Below are 14,435 nucleotides of genomic sequence, written 5' to 3'. Positions count from 1 at the left end.
TGGATAAGCTTGAAACCACCCCCCCAACTTTTTTTTTTTTTTTTTTTTTTTTAATGATTTGGAGTCTCGGGATGTGTGTAGCTCAGAATGGATGGCCTCTAACTCACCTGCTCTCCTCCTCAGCCTTCTGAGCATGGGGACAAGCATGTGTCACTCGGCCTAGCCTTACAATACTTTTACATTAACTTTTGTGTAGAGGGACAGAGGCATGCGTGTGCCATGATACATACATGTGTGAACTGTGGAGGGATAGGGAGAGGCTGGCTAGGCAATTGGTAGCTCTCCTTTTTGCGGAGTGGCACTAGAAGTCAGCAGTATGGGGATGGTTTGCTGTGCAGCACATTTCCTGTTTCCGTAGCCAGCAGAGGATATGCAGTATGGGGATGGTTTGCTGTGTGGCACACTTCCTGTTTCCGTAGCCAGCAGAGGATATGCAGTATGGGGATGGTTTGTTGTGTGGCACACTTCCTAGTTTCCGTAGCCAGCAGAGGACGTGCAGTTCTGAAGGCCACCTGCACCCTAACACATTCAAAGGCAGTTCTTCCTTGTGCAGGACTTTGCCCAATCATTGTGGAGACTTCTTGGCAACTGCTACCCCAAGCAAGAACAAGGAGGGCAGCTGTTCTTTCCCTGCTTCTAAAATCTTACAGTCTATCATTTTTAGTAGAAGAAAAACTTAAACATAATCCTTTGAAAATATCCCTTTGTTTTAAACTTTATGTGTTATGCTGTAAGAAGATTCAGTTCCTATAAAGCTAAGAATTTCTAATTATTTATCTGAATTTTTTAAAAATTAAAACATGCTGTCCAGTTTAAGATTGACAGATATATTAACTTTTTGTATTTGTTTTGAATTTAAATCTGTAACCTCAAAAACTAGTATTTATGCATTCAGTGTCCTGCACTGTGGACTCCCCTGTATGTAAAAAGTACAGCCCGCTTTCCCTCCAAACACACCATGAGGCTTCTGCCTCCACTGCAGTTTTCAGAATGAGTGCCCTGTTTGTCTCTATTTCACATATATTCTCAAAAGTTTATAAAATGTATCTCCTATAATCTTTGTGTGTGAGTATGTGTTCGTGTGTGTGTGTGTGTGTGTGTGTGCATATGCCTGTGGAGGCCGGAAGCTGATATGTCTTCCTGAACCATTCCTCCTCCTCCTCCCTCCCTCCCTCCCTCCCTCCCTCCCTCCCTCCCTCCCTCCCTCCCTCCTTCCTTTTGTGTGTGTGTGTGTGTAAGTGTGTGTGTGGTGTGTATGTGCGTGAGACAGGGAGAGAGAGAGAGAGCCCCGATGAGTTTCATTGGGATTGTTTATAGAAATCTGAGGGGAAATTTGCTTGTGAGAGCATGGGCACTTTAGCCGGTAGCTGTGCCATTGTCCTCTTGTATCCGTTTCTGATCTAGGGTTACATGTGTGCCTGCCACTCCTGGCTTTTTACATGGATGCCGGGCATTCAAACTCCAATCGTGCTGTTTTCCCAGCCCCTCGTCAGAGTCTTCATTCTCTCCGAAGCAGCCTTCTGTGGCTGTTCTTATGGCGTTCACTCCAGCATTCGCACAGATGCACAGAATGGTTGAGACAGCTCTCCTCTGTGCCCAGCTTTAGTCCAGTTCTCTGATAGATAACTGTCCATACAGCATGACTTTAGTACTTCAAAATGCCAATTATTATAGTCTGCTAAATAATTAGTTGCAGGATAAAAGTATCATAAACTAATATTCAGTTAAGGGTGAGATGAAGCAGTGGTTAATTTCAAATTGTAATATTTATTATATTCACATGAAAGTTTTCACAATTCTTTTGACAGTACTCAGTCAGCACTTATTTATTAATATTTCTTCATTTTTTTCAAAGCAACTTTTTAAATGGCATTCATAAAGATAAAGTAGAAGTTTTCTCATGTTGTAAGTTATTAACAGTGTGGGTTCCTGTCTCTTTGCTGTGGTTGATCTGTTTGGCGTGAGGTAAGCAAGAAAAGAGCAAGGGCAAAGTAGTAGAGACAGCCAGGAACATTTCAGTCACCCTGCTTTTTGAGATTTACATATTTGTTCTGAAAATTAGAAATTCTGGATTTCAGCATAAAAATTAGACATATATAGAATGGTTTTAAATTTTAAAATTGTGTGTGTGTGTTATAATCCAAAATACCCTAAAGACAGTGTTACAGCTGTGACGTCACTAAGGATATTTAGGAGTGAGTCTCTGCAGAGACCTTGTGATGTCACTGAAGATATTTGGGAGTGAGTCTCTGTAGAGACCTTGTGACATCACTAAAGATATTTGGGAGTATCTTTGTAGAGACCTTGCCTTCAGTGAATGAACTTTTAAGTTGACTCTTCTGTCTTTAACAAAACATTTTATTCTCAAGGTGAATTCATTGCCTTCAGCTGATTTTTTTTAAATTATTCTGCAAGGTTTTTGAAATGCTCACAGCTAATCTTTTAGCAACAATGGGCTGCTAACATTAGAGGAAGACGGTTGTCATAAGGTTCATCTCGTGCTTCCCTTTCTAGCATCCACACCTGTGTACACGTAGTGAGCTCACACACGTGTCTGCACTCAGGCGCTTGCTCTTTACAGAAAAATCACCTCTTTTTTTATTTATTTGGTGTATGAAAATCCATTTTTTTTTTTGTGCAGACAAAACCACCTACTCAAATTCATACTTGCCACAGGGTTTGAAACAGACGTGTCTTTCTCCTTTAACAGGCAGAGTGGAAAACCTCTTCCCTGAAGACCTCTGTGGAGAGTGCTGTCTTGTTTGGCTCATTTCTTAGGAAGGCAGTTTAATGTTGTGAAATTTCCCCTGCATCTGTAGACTCGCAAATGTCTTCAGCGTCCAGTTAGAAAATGGAACCTGTTTTGTCTCGTAGGGGAAAGAGTGGTGGCCTTTGCTGCCGTGGAAGGTGTTTTCTTCTCTGGGTCATTTGCTGCTATCTTCTGGCTGAAGAAGAGAGGCCTCATGCCCGGACTCACTTTCTCAAATGAACTCATCAGCAGGGATGAAGTAAGGAAGGAGTGTTTTTCCCTCGCGCTTGTGTTACCGTGCTCCTTTAGTTTTCTTTCCCCTGGAGATCGCGAAAAGGAAATAGAAACACTCTTCTGCCTGGGTCTGCGAGACTCTGTTCTTTCCAGAGCCGCCATTCCTCCTTGGCCTCCACTTATCCTTAAATATGAATGTCGTAGATTCTTGCCTTGGTCTCCTTTGTCCTCATGGGATCTAAACGTTCACACGTCCTCCAGCCTTCTCTGGACTCCAGGCACTCTTTCCCGAGTTCCAGGCCTGCGTTCATGTGCCTTGTGAGTGTTGGGATTAAAAGAGTACACCACTATGCTTGGTTTGATTGGCCTCTTTTAACATTATTTACTGAATTTGTGATAGATAGATAGATAGATAGATAGATAGATAGATAGATAGATAGATGGGATGAGTATAATATGCGATTTCAATTTCATTGTATTTATTTTAAATATTTTCTCAAATGATCCTTTGATTTGAAAAACACGTATTTCACGTATTTATTTGTGTGTGACCGTCTGTGTGTCTGTCTGCCTGGGTGGTGCCTGCCATGGCACACATGTGGAAGTCAGAGGATACCACATTGTAGGAGTTGGGTCACCCCCTGCCATGTTGGTTCCAGGGACTGAACTCAAATCTTCAGGTTTGGCAGCAGAGTCTTTACCCATGGAATCATCTTGCTAGCCCTGGTGATTTTAAAGACAGGGTTCTCATGTCTCTCAGGCTGGTCTCACGCTCAATATTTAGCAGAGAATGACTTTGACCCCTGAGGGCTAGAAGCAGGGACGTCAAACCAGTTTTATCCTGTGCTGAGGAACAAGATCAGGGCCTTAACCTTGCAAAGCAAGCGCTCTACCATTGAGCTATTTCCCAGTCCTCTTCCTTTTGAGATTTGGCCTTACCAAGTCGCCTCGACTGACACTGAACACATTCTGTAGCCCAGACAGGCCTTGATCTTCCATTCTCCTGCCTCAGCTTCTCTAGTATCTGAGATTACAAGCCTGTACTTCAGTGGGCGCTGCTGTCTTTTACCAATTGGTAGAATACATCTCAAAATGTTCATTTTAAGATATCCTTCTAAGGGGCTGGAGAGATGGCTCAGTGGTTAAGAGCACTGCTTGCTCTTCCAAAGGTCCTGAGTTCAATTCCCAGCAACCACATGGTGGCTCACAACCATCTGTAAGGAGGTCTGGTGCCCTCTTCTGGCCTGCAGACATGCACACAGACAGAATATTGTATACATAATAAATAAATAAATATTGAAGAAAAAAAAAAGATGTCCTTCTAAGGTTATTCCCATTTATCCTTCCAGAGTAGCTTTTGGATTAAAAAGTAGTAGATTTTGATTGGAGTTGCTTTAAATTGCAAAGTGACTCATTTATTGACCTGACAGCTGCCAGTTCTAATCAGCGTTTAGCATCTCTCACGCTGCCTTTGCTAAAAGCATTGTCCTGAGTCAACTCAGTGGAGAAAAATAACTAGTACAATCCCATGATCAGCGTGTCAAAGGGTATGGGCTCATTTGTTTATTCAGATGGTTTTGCCAGAGAATGATTAGGTAGGTATTCCTTGAAATGCAGTCTTTGACGTGAGGTTCTCTTCTGAGTGGTTGGTCTTTTGTGGTGTTACTTAGCAAGACCTAAGTCATTCTGAATTGTAACCTCTTATAGTGAGCGTTCCTCTCCCATCCTTGGTCCCTTACAAAATTATTTCTTTCTTTGTAGTTTAAAAATATTAATGGACCCTACGTTGGAATTATGTTTTAAAAATTAATATTGTTGGGAAATCTATTGTTTCCCTGTATGTGGCCTTGTTTCCTCTTTCTGTTTTGAATTTGTGGAAAATCCCTGTTTTCTGGGAATTTTCAGCTCTGATTTGGAGTCCTGAGTGCTGACTAACGCTCAGCCATCTGTTCTGCAGCTACTTCAGGTTTTAGAGTAGTCATTGATGTGCAGGATCATTTTGTGCTCGAGGCTGTTCCTGTGTTTATTTTCCTGGTTGAGTTATTTCCTGTGGCTTCAGGTGGCCTGTACCCTGCTTTTCCATTTGCATCGGACCAAGTTCTCTTTTCTCTAGAGCTGTTACTGCAGCAAACACTATCTTTCCCGAGTCTCTGTAAGTGCTCCTGCGTCAGCTGCTTTCCCCGTTGTGAGAAAAACCCTGACCAGAAGCAACGAAGGAAGGGAGGGAGGGCGGGTAGGTGGGCTTGTTTGGGTCATAGGTCAAGGGTCATAGGTCCACCGCAGCAGGGAAGAAAGAGGCAGCACCAGCTGGTCCTGTCGCATCCGCATCCCCGGTTATGAAGCTGTGAGTGCAGGGTGTTGGTGTCCAACTCACTGCCTGCTTTTGATTCAGTGCAGGACCCCAGTCTGTGGAACAGTAGGGAATGGTACCACCTACGGTAGGGGTGGGTCTTCCCACTTTATTATCCTAATACAGAAAAATCACAGATGTCTCAGAGATGTGTCTGGAACTAGCTCTTGTAGACCAGGCTGGTCTCGAACTCACAGAGATCCGCCTGCCTCTGCCTCCCGAGTGCTGGGATTAAAGGCGTACGCCACCACCGCCCGGCTCAGAGATGTGTTTCTATGGTGATTCTCAGTCCCATCAAATTGGCAACCATGATTTATCGCAGTAACTAATTACTGTTCCTCAATTATTCTTTAAAATTTTTACATTTAAAAATTAATCAGTTTTCAGTGGAGCGATGGTGGCCCACGCCTTTAATCCCAGTACTCTGGAAGTAGAAGCAGGCTGACCTCTGTGAGTTCAAGGCCAACCTGATTTACAAGACCGAGTCCAGAACAGGCTCCAGAGCTACAAAGAAACCCTGTCTTGAAAAACCAAAAACCAAACCAAAACAAAACAAAACCAGTTTTCTTGTTGTCGCATCTTATATTGTTTCCTTTCCAAAATGTTTTTGTTACAAATTTAATAATATAAAATGTTAAAAAAGTAAGATTTACTATGGTTAAAAGTTTCTATTATAAGTTATGGCCTTGGCATTCAATGCAGTTTGGAGGGGAGAGGAAACTCCCTGTTCCTACTTCACACAGCACGTTGACACATTGTGCAAGTTTTTAATGGACATTCTTTGACAACAGTGCTTGTCCTCTGTTTTAGGGGCTTCACTGTGACTTTGCTTGCCTGATGTTTCAGTATTTGGTAAATAAGCCTTCAGAAGAAAGGGTCAGGGAGATCATTGTCGATGCCGTTAAAATTGAGCAGGTAAGTGCGGGAGCTTAAATTAGCACATCCGGTTATCACGTGACTGTATCCTGTTTTATATTCAGGTTTTTTGCTCTATTTTTATTTGGTTTTATGTGCATGCATGTTTTGCCTACATGTCTTTCTATGCTTTGCATGCTTGCCTGCTGCCCACAGTGTCCAGCAAAGGAGAACAGATCTCCTGGAAGTGGAGCTGCGTGTGGTTGTGAGGTCCCTGCGGGTGCCGGAATGAAAGTCTGGTCCAGCAGAAGAGCAGCCAGGGCTCGAGTGGAGCCGCCTTTCCAGTCCCTGCAGTTTGCCTTTAAAATGTGTTTTGAAATGGTGCCTTGTACTGTGTGGGCTAGCCTTGAACTCCTGGACTAATGCAGTCCTTCTGCCTCACCCTCCTGCCACTGTGTGGGCTAGCCTTGAACTCCTGGACTAATTCAGTCCTTCTGCCCCACCCTCCTGGCACTGAGACACTGTGCCCAGAGGCTTTGACTAGTAAGTTGTAATTTGTATGTCAATATCAGCAAATTCATGTAGTTCAATCTGGCAGTGTCTTGGTTCTTTTCCATTGCTGTGAAAAAACACCAATTTATAAGAGAAACATTTTATCTGGGGCTCAAGGTTGTAGAGTTCATGATCATCATGGCGGGGAGCACGGCAGTAGGCAGATGTGGTGCAGGCAGTAGCCGAGAGCTTACATCCTGTCCCCAAGTAGGAGGCAGAGAGCTAACTGGGAATGGTGTGTGCTTTTGAAACCTCAAAGCCCACCCCCAGTGACAAGCCTTCTCCAACAAGGCCATACCTCCTAGTCCTTCCCAAACAGTTCCACCAACTGGGGACCAAGTATGAAAATATATGAGCCTCTGGGAGCTGTTCTTATTCAAACCACTGACATATGACATATTGTTACCTCAGTTTATAATTTGATTAAAAGTCAGTCTTTATTACGTATCAGGGTTTTCTGTGTATCTTATTTCAGGGCTGTATTTTTTTAAATTCATTTGCTTAAATTTAATTTATTTAAATTATATATTTATATAATCATACAAAGTTATATAGATATATAATTAAAATTATATTTAATTGCTTTTAAATATGATCACATAGCAAACATTTTAATTATTATAGCTTCTTAGTTTTATATCTTTAACTACTAGAAAGGGATGGTAATTTTTGTTTAATATGTAGCAGGCTGCCCAGCTGAAGCACAAGCCAAACATTCACACAGTAAATCAGGAAGTGAATTAGAGTAAAACTTAATTTATGGCGTGTGAACGTGGTGCCTGGAAGCCACTTGATAATCTACTTAACACTGCACTCCAAAGAGCTAACTCAAAAATGGGATTTGCTCAACTTGCTTTTTAACAGCGTGTAGTTATAGGCAGGGTTTTCATGCTGTTGGGAGAAATGTGTTTGTGTTTTGGCATCTTCATACATTTTGAGGATGAGTTTCCTGGTTAATATGCTTTTCTTTTCCCTCCGTTAACACTTTACCACTGTCTTCAAATACAGTGGATTTCAGTATATCTCCTGACCTCCAAACCCGTGTCTAATCCCACACTCTGTAATTACTGTCATTTTCCTGCCTCACTTTTGTGGCCCTGCTTCCCACGGCGGTGTCTCTGAAGCTTTGTCTGGAAACTTCAGGACAGAACATCGCCATTTCCCTGTTGAGGAAATCTAGAGTCAGGCCCTACATATACTACTTTAAAAGATCCAGTAATTCACTATTTTCTATTTTAACTTTGGCCCCCTGAGAAGTTGAAATTATGTAATTAGTAATATCCCAAACATTTGTAAACAGATGGCCATCGTTTGTCGTGTTAATTTATCCTGGTCTAGAATACGGATAAAGCTAAACTCCTCTGCCTCGTCGACTCCTCTGGGGTTGAACCTGTTCGTGGTTCAGAAGGTGCAGTCTCTCCCAGCAAGGACGGTTCCAGCAGGAGCTCAGAGCCCCCCTCCTTCCAGTGCTGGCAGACCAGAAAGTAGAGTTGGGATGGGAAGAAGGCCCTCAGAGTTCACGCCTGGTGACCCATGACCTTTCTAAACAGTCGTACCGGGAAGGCACCAGGTGTTCAAATACATGAGCCTATAGAGGACATTTCAAATTCAAACCATCGTACTCCATGTTTGGGAATGTGTACTTACTGTTATGTGTTTGGATCTGATTCTGGTTTTGTTTGTGTCCCAGGAGTTTTTGACAGAAGCCTTGCCTGTCGGTCTCATCGGAATGAACTGTGTTTTGATGAAACAGTATATTGAGTTTGTAGCTGACAGATTGCTTGTGGAACTTGGCTTCTCTAAGGTAACTAAAGTGTTTTAAATCATGTTAATGACCTGTCTTGGTTACTATTTTGTCACTGTGAAGAGACACCATGACCAAGGCAGCTTAAGGAGGAAAGCACATGATGGGGGGGGGGGGGCTTATGGCTTCAGAGGGTTCGTCCAGGAGCACAGTGGAAGGAAGACAGGCATGGCACCAAAGCAGGAGCTGAGAGTGTCCATCCTGCCCACAGATAGGAGGCAGAAAGAGAGCAGCTGGGCCTGGCGCAGGCTTTCGAAACCTCAAACACCCCTCCCCCCCAGTGACACACCTCCTCCTGCAGGGCCACACCTTCTCTTCCATCCTTGGTAGCCCGCCTGGAACCCAACACTGGAATATAGGAGCCCTGGGTTCCATCCTCGTGCAGACCACACACCACCAACAGGGTTGCAGGCCAGTGAGGCCTCTCACGTTTGGTCTCCTGAAAGCACACGTAACACGCTAGTCTCCTTTAAACACATGACAAACTGGATGTGTGATGTCCACTCATAATTCTGGTATTCTAAGGCAGAAGGATTCAAGTGTGTGGACAACCTGGGCCACGTGGCCCATTTCTGATGGACAAGAAAATAAAATGTGTAGGACACGGACTTGTTTTGTAAGGAAAAAAAATGGTTTTTCAAGATCCTTTGAAACTTAAATGAAGTAGGTGACAGCCGTCGGAAGCCCTCAGCACCTTAGAGGGGCAGCATGGCCCTGCAGGTGCCTGGGTAGTGGGGACCTGTCCTGGTTTCTCTTATCTTTGCCCTTGTTGTGCAGTGTGATTAGGATTCTTCAGAATCTCTAAGACATTTCTTTTCTTTCCAGGTTTTCCAGGCAGAAAATCCCTTTGATTTTATGGAAAACATTTCGTTGGAAGGGAAAACGAATTTCTTTGAGAAGCGAGTTTCTGAGTACCAGCGGTTCGCAGTCATGGCAGAAACCACAGACAATGTCTTCACTTTGGATGCAGACTTTTAAATCTCTCCCCATTTAAAAATACCACAGAAGCCAGATATGGTGGCACATGCCTTTAATCCCAGCACTCAATGGAGGCCAAGGCAGGTGGAGTTTGGGGACTGTCAGAGCTACGTATAGAGATCTGTCTCAAAAACCCAAATAACAGCAGCAAGAGCAAACTAACAAACAAAACATTGTTGGTAAAATAGCAATTTATTTTTCTGTCCTTTTGAAATGTTGAGTATTTCCTTTAAGGAAATGAGAGTTTGAATAGAAGGAAATCAAGAACTAAATTATAAGCCGTTGATTTATCGAAATGCACTTCAGTTTATTTATACAGTGAGAGGGCGTGGCTTTTTCTTTATTCATTAACACATAAGATGGCATTAAGAGCCTGGATTGAGGAGTCATATATGAGTTTGAATCCTGCCCTTACTCCTTTGTGTGCCCTTGGCAGGTCAGTCAGTCACTGTAAACTTCAGGGCAATGATCTGTAAACTTGTATGATAGTAAGTCCCAAGTTCTTGGAGGTCACAGAAGAACAGATACACAAAGATAAGTTTCCCTCCACTACCTCGACAACCAGTTAACACCAACGGCACGACTGGTTGCAGTAACACTGAGATGCAGTGCACTCCTCTCCAAAGTGACTGTGATTCTAGGTTAGATGGAGCTCTAGAGTTCATTAGGGTCTAATGATTGCAGGAAGAATATAAGAATATGAAGCCTTGAGAGGTCATGATTCTCATCAGCCCCTTTGCTTTCTCAATCTGCAGTAAAGAATGTAGCTCATAACTGTTTAGGGCGGAAGGCTTGTGGAACAGAGTCCAGACATTGTCATGGTTGTGGGCCTTAGAAGAAAAGCGATTCTCCTTCAGGAATTAAAAAGCCAACTGCTGCCAGGTGCAGCCCTGGAATGTTTAGAACCAGGATAGATGGGCACTTCCCAAAGTCATATTCTCAGAGCTGGTAGATCTTGCGATGTTTTGTGATAGACTTCATCTGTTTGTCTTCATACTTTAAATCTCTCTACAATGTTATGAATGTTCTTTAGTGGGACTGTGTATGCTACACAGCTAGATGATAAGGGAGAGGGAAAGGCCAGGAGCCAGGCTGCCTGGGCAGTGTGCCCTCTTCATTTTCAGGAAGCACCAAGAGGAAGCCTGAGCCCCATCAAACCCCGGTTCCTACTCAGTGAAGTGCCTGCTGCCCAAACATGAGGGCCCAAGTCCAGATCCCCGGCAACTCCATAGAAACCATAGCAGCACATGCTCACACGCCACACACTTGTACGTGCACACACACAGTGCACACACAGAGTGCACACACACAATGCACGCACAGAGTGCACACACATGGAGTACAAACAAAGTTCTGGAAACTGAAATTCAGAGATTTCTCTCTATGTAAGTTTTGTTCCATGTGTTCTCTACTGATTGATCAAACTAGGAACTCGAAATGAACGCGAGAGAGGCGGCATAGTTCCACTGTTAGATGAAGTGTTTGAGTTACAGTCAGATTGGTTTTCTTGCTGTGTGCTTCCCACTGGTCATGTGGTCACCTGATGCCCTTCTAAGCCTGCCAACACCTGTTAATAAAACATGGCGAGAGGGGTGAGGGTCGGAGAAGCTGAAAAACATAGCCATGATTCCAGCCACTGTCCTTTTATGTGAGATTCTGGGGCTGTCACATCCTTTAAATTTCGTCCATTGTGATTTGTTTTACCTGTTCCTTTGTTAAAGTATTGCATACTACCATAGCATTGCTGTTTACGGTACTTTAGAATATCAGAGAATCAAAGAGCTTGGAGTGTTTGGGTAGTGTGTCTCAAGATACTTACCTACTGCCATACAAAACCATGTAAAGCTGTAATCATCTCAGACTGAAAGACGACAGTTCAACCGTGTATGGCGCCGAAGTTTAAGTCTAGATCTTCCGCGTGAGTCGTGCCAGTGCCTTCGTGTGATGCCTGTTCACAGCAGCAATAAGCAAAGCTGTGTTTGGAAGAAGTCTTTTTTTTTTTTTTTTTTTTGGTTTTTCGAAACAGGGTTTCTCTGTGGCTTTCGAGCCTGTCCTGGAACTAGCTCTGTAGACCAGGCTGGCCTCAAACTCACAGAGATCCGCCTGCCTCTGCCTCCCGAGTGCTGGGATTAAAGGCGTGCGCCACCATCACCGGGCTAGAAGAAGTCTTAATATCGAAAAACTGAATTTTAATACACGGTAATGTTGCTCCATTCAGTATTCTGCACCCATCTGTCCCCCAAGTTGCACATTTATTTATTACGCCTATTTTGGTCCATAGATACGGAAGAATCATGAAGTTACAGGATGTATCATGTATCATAGGTAAAGAAAGCTTAAGTTTATGGCTCTTCTCTTTTTTCCAGCACATGTGTTTCAAAGAAATTCAGTTTATCATAGTATCATAAACAACTTTGTCATAACAATAGTTCTACTGCATGCTTCAGCACGTAGGCGCATGGTGTGGAGCAGCTTTGGACCAGTTTATTTCCAGTGCTTTCTGCAGGACTGAATTTCAGTAATAAACACTTACTTTGTGATGTAATCCACTCCCAGCCACACCGCTATTTGAAGATGTTACAGTGTTTCATTTTAAAATATCCAGATTCTACTTCTGTCACCACTTTATTATGTTTTGTTTTCCTTCTTTTAGTTGGAGTTCATCACGCAGTCTGGCCTGGATTGCACTCTTGAGCCTCCTGCTCCATCCTCCCAAATAGGCATTATAGGCTGTGTGCCACCATGCCCAGATACAACTTTATTTTTTGTGCATAAACAAGATGTGCATGTTCAAAAATAATTTAATATTCAGATTATGTATTTTATATTTAAATATATTTATGTCATTCTCATAGACTCTCCAGATTTACTTTTCACAACTAAGCTAAGAGCTCGATGTCATATCAGTGATAAAGAAACTTTTGGTGGGCTGCACTAAAGGCAAATTAGCTCTGAGATCAAGTGTCACGTTTTGAACTAATTGAGAGTTGGAAGCCAGCTCAGGCAGAACGTGGGGTGCAGTACTCAGAAGTGAGATTGTAATTCTCGTCCCTTCCTTAAGTGATCTGCTCTTTGTAAACTGCCCTGGGTCTGCAGGAGAATCTGATATTCCTGAAGGCCTAGTAGGAGAAGTCGCTCTTCAAATTTGTGACTTAATTATGTGTAAGAAAACATGTAAACCAGGAAGACCAGAGGATGGGCATTTTTATTTTTGGTAAAGAAAAGTAAGTTCACAATATTTTAAACATGTATTTAACTATTTTACAACTTTGTTTTGACTTTTCTAAGTGTATGATCATGGTGTTCCTAAATATATTTTGTTAAAATACATTATGGTCAATCAAACCGACCCTGCTTATAGAGACTCGGGGCTTTTTTCCACCAAAAAATTATCAGTTTTGTAAAGTTTGTTGAAATAAACTGTATCATTATGTCATTGTGTGTGTTTTTTATGGGTAATACCATTTTTTATTCGTGCAGACTACCTCAGTCCCAACCAAGGGGAGTGCACTGTCTCTCCTGTGTGTGCAGGTCAGTGTATGTCATACAGTCTGTTCAGTTTCTCCAGCCACCACAGTCTACGCTGACCGTGGCCCTCAGCCCTCTCACTTGCTGCTCCCACACCCCTGTCTTCTGTTGCTCTTATTTCTTTTCTCCTAGCTGAGAGTCTCTGTTGTGACCCACTTGGCAAACCTCTCTCTCCAAAAACATCTACATTATGATTCATAACAGTAGCAAAATTCTCAAGACTGCTTCCTGCTTATTTGTGGGTGGGCGGGTGAGGGGGGAACTTGAGAAGGCTGGGGTAGCTGGTCTGTTTGTTCCTGTCTGGTGTTTGTGGTAAGGAAATGTCTGGTGTCTCTTTCACCTGTGTAAGGTATTGGCTTAACAGAGGACTAAGTTAAGTTAAAGAAAAAAAAAATTAGGACCAGGGAATTGAGAGGGGTGTATCTGACCTGTTTAAGGTGGATCCTTCTATCTGAAATGGTCCTCAAAGTGCCATGCAAGGGTCCGGGTCCCCCAGCCACCACGCAGAGTCTGCAGTGTGCTGCACGGGGGGGTGGGTGGCCCCAAATGACAGCAGAACTAGGACCGACATGGTAACACCTAATCCAAAGTGGTTTACAGAAGCAAACAACACCGAGTGCGGGAACCCCATCATGGCAGATGGCAGCAGACAAGACTGTGCTGGAGGAGTAAACTAGGCAGTACCTCTCCTGATTCCTGGCACAGTGCACGCACACTCGGGCATCAACTCTGCCACTAGTGTCTCCGTAGAGAAAGCCCTGCCTTCAAATCAAGACAGGCACCAACGGCCTCAGTAACCCTCGCTCACTTTCAACAGTGCAGCCTGACCCAGGGTCTGCTTGGTCACATCCTCAAATTTAGCCAATTAGACTTGCCAGGTAGGATGGGCTCTCCTCATTGGCCAGATTGAAGTCATGTGATCTGTGCCTCGTAGGTGCTGAGAAAGTGGTTGCTCTCTGTCAAGGTCGGAACCTGGGAGCACGACGCTGTTGTATTAAAGAGGCTTGGCGTGTTCAGTGCCTTGTTTCCGGGAAACGTGCCTACCCACGCTGCCTCCCTCACCCTACTGTCTTGTGGCCACAGAAGAGCTCGGGAAGGCATTTCTTCCCTCCCCAGACCCCATCGCACAAGAAATAGCCTGACTTTCTGAAAGTCTGAGTTAGGGTTTGCCTCCAGCCATTAGCTCTCTTCCTGAGGGACGAGGCAGTCAAGAAACTGTTCACTACTGGGTGAGTCTTTGTCAGCTGCTGGATTCGGGGGTCAACAGGACTGCAGATACTCAGGACTTCATGGAGCTGATGGTGTTCTCCCTTATGGAGCCCAAGTGTGCACTGTCCTTTTCCTGAGAGCCCCTTTCTCTCCCTTAATGCCTGCACCCAATCTAC

General features: G+C 43.6%; 1 protein-coding gene across 5 annotated transcripts in view; it reads left to right on the top strand.

The window, feature by feature from the left end:
• Positions 1 to 12,871, top strand: part of Rrm2b (ribonucleotide reductase regulatory TP53 inducible subunit M2B) — a 31,601-nt gene extending 18,730 nt beyond the window's left edge. For all 5 annotated transcript variants that reach the window (XM_057791897.1, XM_057791896.1, XM_057791899.1 and 2 more), the window contains exons 6-9: positions 2,875 to 3,008; positions 6,144 to 6,248; positions 8,431 to 8,544; positions 9,370 to 12,871. In XM_057791897.1, the coding sequence (XP_057647880.1) occupies positions 2,875 to 3,008; positions 6,144 to 6,248; positions 8,431 to 8,544; positions 9,370 to 9,522 (506 nt within the window). In that variant the 3' untranslated portion in view covers positions 9,523 to 12,871. The remainder of the gene's footprint in view (positions 1 to 2,874; positions 3,009 to 6,143; positions 6,249 to 8,430; positions 8,545 to 9,369) is intronic.
• The last annotated feature ends 1,564 nt before the right edge of the window (positions 12,872 to 14,435 follow it).

This window comes from Chionomys nivalis, chromosome 17 (assembly GCF_950005125.1).
Source record: "Chionomys nivalis chromosome 17, mChiNiv1.1, whole genome shotgun sequence".
Lineage (NCBI taxonomy): Eukaryota > Metazoa > Chordata > Mammalia > Rodentia > Cricetidae > Chionomys > Chionomys nivalis.
The sequence above is the reverse complement of the archived record's forward strand: the minus strand, read 5'-3'. Positions and strand labels throughout refer to the sequence as shown.